Here is a 9,148-nt window from a genome sequence, read left to right as displayed (position 1 = left end):
CTTGCTTTGTCAATAATAAAGATATCATGCCACAAAACGTTCTTTTTATAGGATGATTTTATGGTAAACAAAAATTGAATAGTAAACAACAAATAACAAAAAATGGCTTTAGCTGGGTTTCCACAGACAGGGTCACAAATTATAATTAAACACATTTATAACATTTAAAACACTTGTGACCAACTGCCCCCATACGATAACATCCCATGTTACAAACGTTGCAGTTTAAACTGGGAACATACTGTACCAGAGCTACATTCATCTTCATAATGTCACAAGCTTTAGCAAGCAATTCACATTAACATCACCATAAACATTTAGCATTAAAAAAAAAGAAGAAAAAAAAAGATCAAGAGCAGAAAAGCATCCCATGGGCCCAGGACAGATTTTAATTTAAAGCTCCTGGATACATTAATGCAATAGTAGTTTTACCATTATGGTAATTCTCTGGTATTAATAACATGTAGCGGTAACAGAACACATTAGCGTTTAAAATGCGTGGGAAGAAGATGCAAATCAGACATGGGATTTGCGTATAAAACACCCGCTGATAAACAAGTAATTACACTTAAAGCGGTGATAAAACACAAACATACATGAGGGTTCACACAGAGGTCATAACCTCACTACCGAGTCATGGATTCTCAGCAAAACGTATATTTGGCATGTTTGCATGTGATAAAAAGATCTCTATCACCTTACATTATTTAAATATAGCTTGTGACAAACTCAAGATGCAAACACATCTGACCGCGGAATGCCTGTCAATCAAATGAATTGATTTATTTCGCGCGTGGACAGGGGAAACAGGAAGTGAGCAAGCTGTTGACTACAAAGTAAATGTACCCTAGTACCTACCCTAGGCTGTGTCTCATTTCGTAAGGCTGCGTCCTCCAGAGGTCTCATTTGAAGCCTTCACGTCATCAAGGCTGTCTCGTTTCATAAAATATGCACCCTTCAAATGCGACCTTTGACAGGAATTCGGAGGACATTTGTTGCTAGAGATAACCCACAATTCTTTGCGTCGGCCAACGTCTGTTATTTGAATAAACGGCAACAGCTGCACATTCAATCAAATATGTGGTGTTTAAATGTTAACAGTTTACAATTTGTGTCACGTTTTTAATCTTAGCAGGCATATGTAGTAAATAGGTTTACAAGTGTTTAGTGATTTTTAAACGTTTTGAAACAGTAAGTCAAAAATTGTATATTTGTTTAACTCTTTTGGCATTGTTTAGGGTAGAAAGTAACAAACGTTTTACCTCTTAAATCATGTAGAAATCATTTTAATTAATTTGACAGGTGTGCGAGTGCAACGTGTTGTCATAGCAACGTGGTACTTCCTGTTTCCTTTTCTGCCAGTATGTCCTATGAAGGATGTCTCGTTTAATTCTAAATTGAGAATCCTCCGTATACCGCATGCTTGTTTACAGGATGAGACCTCTGTCTGGAGGACACAAGGACGCAGCCTTACGAAACGAGACACAGCTAATGTCAATATAAAAAACTACATTTGCAGTTTGTGTTTGTTTGACATTTCTTACGTGTGATATTGCGATGACGCGCTACGGCTCTCCCGCGCGTGGTTTGGAAGGCGGGGTTAGGAATGAGGAGGCGTGTCTAATCAAGTAGAGCCGCAGGAAAATGGAGACAGGGGTATCTGCAGGTCGGAGAACTGGGCGTACCGAAAGGTAGGGGCGTACCGAAAGGTCTTTTCAATTGGACACGAAAGCTGCCTGTTCAACATCAGCTTAAACGCTATTGGCCTACATCTAAAGCCACTTCGTTGGTCTGATGAATCTATTAGTTTCGAGACTACTCATTTTGACTGAGGTCAGTCAGAGTTTCATAACTAGACACAGCCTGGCTGTATGTATTTATTAGTTAAACGTAGTCTTGGAGCATTGCCTGTGTACTTTTGACTGAGTTGTTTTTCCCTATTGTGCAAAGTACTTCTTATACTTTACAATAAATTGTGTTTTGTATTTGATTAAAAATGAAAATAATCACATTACCATAACTATTTAAAATGAAAACGAAAAGAAGCAGGTGTTAATGTCATATTGCGTTTTATTGTAAATGTAAAATAAAGGTACAGGGGATGCACGTATTGGATTTGAACTATTTAGAAATAACTGATATTTAAGGAACAGCTGATAAGTGTCACAATCAAATGTGAAGTACAATAGTAAAGGGTGGTACAATTTCTCTAAAATAATAACACTTACATCTGCAGTAGCGTTTTATAAGTTCAAAATTATTTACTTTCCTTGGTGTCATGATACAATAACAACATGTCATACTGTAAAAGGCATTTCTACCGTTTTAGTATAACTATGATTTAGTATGATTTAGTATATGTAAACAAAAACATGCAGAAAAAGACTGAAATAGGCTACTCACAAAACATAACGACAGCTGCTTCTTGATGAGTAAGAGCTATTTACTGTGTAATTTATTATTAAAACTGTAATTTATTATTAAGCTATTTAGCAAAAACACAGACTTGTCTGATAAAATTTTATTTCGTTTTTAAGGGCTTATGATCACAAATTTACAATTTGAAACCTTTGCATTACACACCTTATTGCGATCTTCTTCCTGTTTAAAAGAAATGACGTGTGTGTGTGGTTAACGCTGATTGGTCAACTAAGTTGGGAAGAAAGAGCAACTTTGACCAATGAAAAACCTTTCGGCACGCCCCCTACCTTTCGACACGCCCATTTCTCCGACCTGCAGAGACCCCTACTTGGGAAAATGACGTCGTTACAATGCTGATAGGCTAATGTCTTATTAAAGTAGTTTGTTTTCTAAATATTGTGTGAGTTCACATAATACAATATAATAAAATCTCTGTAAGACTAAATGTTTCTTTTTATATATAGCTATAATAATAAAATACTAATTTTATAATATAATGAAAAAATATTTAGTAAGAGTTGTTGTTAAGATGTTTCTTAACACTGCATCCATGAATTCACATATATATTGAAATACAGCTTTATATAATATCTCATTTGAGCCATCTAGTATAATTATTAAATATATATTGATGATTAATGACATAATGGAAAAAATATTATATTTTTGCCCCCTGCTAGTGTAGGTTTGGACAATGTTTAGCAGTGAATGTCTATATGCATCACAAGAGAATGTTGTCATTCCTCTGCATCAAGAAATTTAATTTTTATCGACTTATATAGAGTAAGTTCTCTCTCTTTCAGTCGATTACTCAAAGTAATTAATGTTACAGTGCTGGAATCTACACAAAGCCTTGATATTGTACTTGGCACAGCTGGCATCTTTTGGTATGTAAATGAAACAGACTTGGTGGATTGTAGGGGGCTTGAATCCCCCGTCAGACTCAACTGCCACAGGCTGTTTGGATATCTGCTCTCTGCACTACAAGGGGATTTTCTGGTTTTCTGCCAAACAGAAATATACACATACAGTATCTCTGTCACCACACGCAACACATGCATTATTGATAGGCTATTTTCAAAAGACCAGGGCGTGCAAATCAGATGCAGTGGATCTAAAATATAAGTCTAAGAACGCTGGGATGGTGAAAGATCAGTCATTCGAAACGGATCTTAAAAGAACTCTTTAGTCGTGTTAAGGTTAACCATGATCAAAATTATACCCTCACCTTTTGAAGGCTGACTGATGGAAACTCCCCCCTAAAGGGATGAGTTCAGTCTGGGGTGTAGGTGAATATTTCTTTCCCACACCTACTCACAGACATCAGAAACCTTGTTTCTATTCTAGGCATTATAGAGAAACTCTTACAGGCTGTCCCTTTTAGAATAAAACCATGAACACACAGTCTGATGTGTACTTTATATAAATTAAAATGTTGATGCTTTTATCCAAGGTGATTTTCATTACACTTAATATTGGGACAGCCAAGGCCATAGTTCAAAAAGATCAACCCTTAAAGTACTTCACATTTACATTTAGTCGTTTAGCGGACGCTTTTATCCAAAGCGACCTACAAAGAGTTTAAGGAGCAATAAGCGATATGTCATACAGGAGCAATAATGCAATAGGTGCCAATACAAAGTTACTGGTTTCAACAAAAGCTAGACCACTACCCGTTGAGAGAAAGAGAGAGGGTTAGTGTTTTTTTTTTTTTTCATTTGTCTGTCAAGTATTCACAAAAGAGATGGGTTTTAAGTAGTTTTTTCAGGCACTTGTTTCGGACCATTACATCACATTGAGATTGGAGACCAGTGTTTAGGTGGTTAACAAACTGCATGGCAGTAACCAAAAATCAGGGTTTCTTATCAGCAAGTAAAACAGGTCCACTTTCACCCCTGAACATGTAACACAACTGCCATAAAGTGATTGATTTGGGGCAGCGAGCACATTTGAACTCTTTAAATGTGTCTAGACATCTAGGCCTGGTTTCACAGACACGGTTTAGTTTAAGCCAGGATTATGCCTTAGTTTAATTAAGATATTTATGTCGCTTTTATAAAAATATCTTAGAAGAATACATTACTGGTGTGCATCTTGAGACAAACCAATGGCACTGATATATTTTTTGCTATTTCTGGCCAAGTTATATTCAGTTAAGACAGGTCACACATTCATTTTAGTCTAGGACTAGCCTTAAGCCTTGTCTGTGAAACCAGGCCATAGACATTCAGTACTGTCACTGACATTGAAAGTAATGGCATTTTGAATTAAATGGCACCACCTGCCGGTAGCATAACGAAATAACATTCAATGATATTTTTATTAGTCAAATGCGTGATTTGAAGCACAAAATCTTTTGAGATGTTTGACAGGACTTATTTAATAAGTGATGGACACTCGGAGCAGATCAGCTCTAAAATAAAACTAGCCAGCGAGCCATTCCAGAGCTGCTAACAAATTTATTCAGTTTGGGAAATCAGATATATATTTTTTTAAATCTCTTGCACAGAATTGACATGAGCATTGCAGTACATATTCAATAATGAAACCATTCATTTCAAATAAATAAAAGACTCCGAGAGTATGGGCTTTTAAGTAAATAAACTATTTCATGGACTTCCATGTGCAGAGACCATTGTATTATCTCACTGAGCTACAATCAGCTTCCCAATTTCTCTCAACATCAGCAAAAACTCAATCAAGCTTTGAAAGAGGAAAACAACTTCTAGATATGTATAACCTCTGAGGAAGATCAGCGGTCATTCAAAGTCTTTGTTCAACAAGCATATAATGAAACACTTGTTTTATAATGATGAATGTCCATCATGGTATACACCATAATCCGTTAAAAACAAACACTTCTTTTTTGCACTCGCTAATAGAGACCATTTACAACCAATATTGCACCGCTGGGCAATAATTTGCATTTTTCTGAAGCTTGCAAACATGAATGTGAACTATCCAACTTGACTTCAAAGCCAAAAACACAAGTAACTTCTGGAAAAGTCCTCCATTAACTGCACACCAAGTATAATGTGTTGGTGCCGAAGAATCTGGGGACATCTGTAGTAGGCCTGGTTTCATTTGTAGAGAAGTAGTACAGTGTTAAGATTTTATGACGTCCAGCGCCACCAGGCCACTTTCATTCGATCCCAAACAGCTCCCAGAGAGTCAAAAGCCGGACGCACGTCCAGAATAGAGAACTGGTAAGTGTCTTTATCAATGTCCCCATCATAGTAGTCGATGACATAGCGAACTTCCTTTCCACAACGGTCTACGATCCAATCATGTCGGTCGAAAGGTAATTCATATCTACAAGAAAAATAGATGGATATAAATTAATAACATTGTAGCATTCAAACATTACGACTGATCCAAAAAAAAAGTATGATCAAAAACATTTCACTGTGTCCCACATTGCATAAAACACTTATACTACTTTATTTATAATAAATTATTATAAAAAATTATTTTAAAGAAACAACATTATCTGTAACCTTTCTACATTGGTTTCAAACTACATGACAGTATATAACAATTTACGTTCATTTGAAAACCCTGTTACGCATTTATTTCATTTTAATGTTTACTTATAGAGTAACTAAATTCAGGTATCCGTAGGACATATTTAGACATATTGTGTGGCAAAAACGAGAAGTTGTAAATTCTGTTTAGTAAGCTGTTAAATGTGCCTTTCATATCTCACCCCATCCAGTGCCGCATTCTGGCTCTTGGGGAAAATTCCTTCGCTTTGCCACCGAATCTTTTCAGAGATGGACCACATGGACACTCACTGCCAAAACAAAGGAAACAACAAACACATTTATGTCATCTACGCTGATGCACACAGCAATCACGCTGTCAGCGACAGTCACACAACCAGCCGAATGTGACAAGCACCATTTTATTACCTCGTTCAGAATAAACAAGAATATCAACAATACAGAAACAAATCCGCAAATAATAAAAAACAATGAATGCTTCAGCAGACTACTTTTTTTTTAAATACACCAGATGAGAGTGCATATTAGATCATTTGGCATGTGACTAATGTGATTTGTCACTGGCCGTGTAAGAATAATATTTTTGTTGTTCTCACCTGGCATGCATTGCTTCCCACTTTAGGATTTCCTGCCAAGCTTGATCGTTGTTACGATTGTGTATATGAATTATATTATTCATGTCTTCTGGGGCAAGACTATCGTCCTTCCAGCGCCACCTATCGAAAACACAAATAGCAACATTTTTTTGTCTAATAAAACGAGGGTTTTAGAAAATAACTTTATTCTACGCCTCATTTTTCTTGACTCCTAATCCCGGCTCATTTGTCCTAGTTTATCTTGTGCCTCCAAACCAATGCTACTGTCTCCATCTTCCCATAATGTAGTATATTTTTCAACAGTCTGAATAATCGAGTTACAGCACTCACAGCTTCCTGTGACTGAGCCAAATGGGATACATTAGCCTATTATCGTGAGACACAAATAATTTATAAGATCCAGGTAGAGCTCCAACAATCTCGAAAACATGAAAACAAGACACATGTAACATACAAAGGGTATACAGTACATCTGTGGACAAGGTGGAAAAAAGATCAACTTGTCATGGATAATGTTGAAGACAGCCAGTTAAAAAGCCATAACAGCCAGTACACAGTCCATATAAAAATATAAATAGCTTAGCTGAAACTGACCCTTTCCTCAACATGGCATTCCAGAACATCTGTTCTGAAGGATAGACCCAGTTTTTTTCACTGCCGGATCGTGGGATTTTGGACTCCTCTCTTTTCACAGACAGCGGGAAGGGCTGGTCGGGGGCTGGCATCTGGTTTGGAGGGGGCATCTGTAGGGCACACAAAGCAGCACATTAACACACGAGACAGTTTATTTATTTTGTGTGAAAACACTTATCCTTTCGTCATCCAACATTGAGTCAAAAGGGTGATGTTAAAAATTAAAGTTGATATTCCAGCCAGTTCAATCTCTTGATAAATGTAGCAGGGGTACTTTTGGGTATTTTATGTAGATGTGCATGACGTAAAAGCATATGATAATATACAGCACTATTCCAAACACAGCCTACGAAGAAAGATAGCAGCCAGTTTACCATGTTAGTCGGATCAATAGGTCCTTCTGCAGCTTTCATTGGACATTCAACAAATTCATACGCTCTGTCCTGGTGCACTGGGCCGGCCGGTGGCATCTGGGCCTGATGCATCGGGCACTCAGGCGGAGGAGCGTCTGGGGTTAAATTACACAATATCAATTATTATTACATAAATCCACATGTGATATCATAACACTCGAGGTTAACAGATGGCACAGAACTCACTTTTGGGTTGTTCTTGATGCATGGGACATCCAGGAGGCGGAGATGCCCCGGCCAAATGAGGTCCTGCCATTGAAGCCTCTGCCCTTACAGTGGGAGCAGGACTGGGCAAAGATGCACCCATGACAAACACCAGCCCTTAAATTCGCGAATGAATCCCTGAAGTGAACAAATAGAATAGAAAAGACTTTATTTAAACACATTAACAGATCAAGATCATCCAGAGGTCAAAGCTTTGTATATTTTGTGTTATGCTGTACTAAACGAGTCTGAAGATTTCAATACATGAAAGCATGCAAACTCTTTTTAGCATTGTGAGTACATATGGATATCTAATTTTTACAAAAATAAAACGTCATAGAATACTTTAAATGGATGAGTTGGATCGGATAGTGAAAAAAAGCAGTCAAAGTCACTAGCACATATCGGAACAGATCAATGATCATAGATCATGCAGAACAATTTCAAAAGCATCAACAAAATGAATTCATAGGTGTAGGAAAAGGACAGACTGATAAATACGCTAAAATACAGTTAGAACATATAACATTAGTTACAATAAAGACAGAGTTGATATGTCAACAACTTTGGTCCCTCTATAGTTTACTATAACTGTTTATATAATTATAATTACAAATTATAAAATATACAAAATTTAAAAATAATAAAAGGTTTCTAGTAGTGTATTGTTACACTACTGATAGCCTCCTGCTTATATTATTTAAAGATGAAGAGACTAATAATCAGCTAATATTTTATCTGCTAGCACATATATTTGTAGAAAAGTATTAAACAGTTCGGCTTTTACCAATCGTAAAATGTTATAACACGTAACGTGTTATATCACCTTACGTTATGCAACATCGTGTTTACAGTACGAATAGCGCCACGTTTGGATAACGACCAATGACATAAAATATACCGACATTTTACCTTAAAAACTCTACTTTACACAAGATAATTTACAACATCATGATATAACGAGTTCAGCTCACCTCTGCGTGACTGCGAGTATCGGACGCAGCGCAATGTCAACGTGCTATGACGCTTATGCCTACCCAGCATGCACTGCGGTGGGGGCGGGGTCACTGCGTCAACTCATGAATATTGATTAAATCGTGCACGTCACGTTGTTCTTGTAGTCTGTTTGTATGCATAAACGAGATTTAAATAATCTATGCCTATTAAATTCTATCATTTTCTTGCTGATAAAAGCGAAAAGGTGCATTGTTGAGTAAAGCGTTTATTGTATTGTTATTGTTAAAATGCAAATTAGATTGTTAGTTGCATCACAAAAGGATGGACTTTTAGACCTGCTTAAAAAACAGATATTAATGTTGTCCTTCACAAAAAACATTATATACCATCAGCTGTTTTGTTTATTAAAACATACAATTAT

The 9,148-nt window shown here is 36.7% G+C and overlaps 1 protein-coding gene across 1 annotated transcript; it reads right to left on the bottom strand.

Annotated features, from left to right (window-relative positions):
* Positions 1-4,771: 4,771 nt before the first annotated feature.
* LOC130547089 (holocytochrome c-type synthase) lies at positions 4,772-8,822 on the bottom strand. The gene is made up of 7 exons (XM_057322747.1): positions 8,745-8,822; positions 7,753-7,908; positions 7,528-7,661; positions 7,115-7,263; positions 6,521-6,640; positions 6,128-6,214; positions 4,772-5,733 (listed from the first exon to the last, which is right to left on the bottom strand). The coding sequence occupies exons 2-7, from the start codon at positions 7,871-7,873 to the stop codon at positions 5,535-5,537; spliced, it is 810 nt and encodes a 269-aa protein (XP_057178730.1). The 5' UTR covers positions 7,874-7,908; positions 8,745-8,822; the 3' UTR covers positions 4,772-5,534.
* Positions 8,823-9,148: the final 326 nt, after the last annotated feature.

The sequence above is a fragment of the Triplophysa rosa genome, linkage group LG23 (assembly GCF_024868665.1).
Source record: "Triplophysa rosa linkage group LG23, Trosa_1v2, whole genome shotgun sequence".
Classification (NCBI taxonomy): Eukaryota; Metazoa; Chordata; class Actinopteri; order Cypriniformes; family Nemacheilidae; genus Triplophysa; species Triplophysa rosa.
Note: the sequence above shows the minus strand (reverse complement) of the source record. Positions and strands in the feature narration are given on the sequence as shown.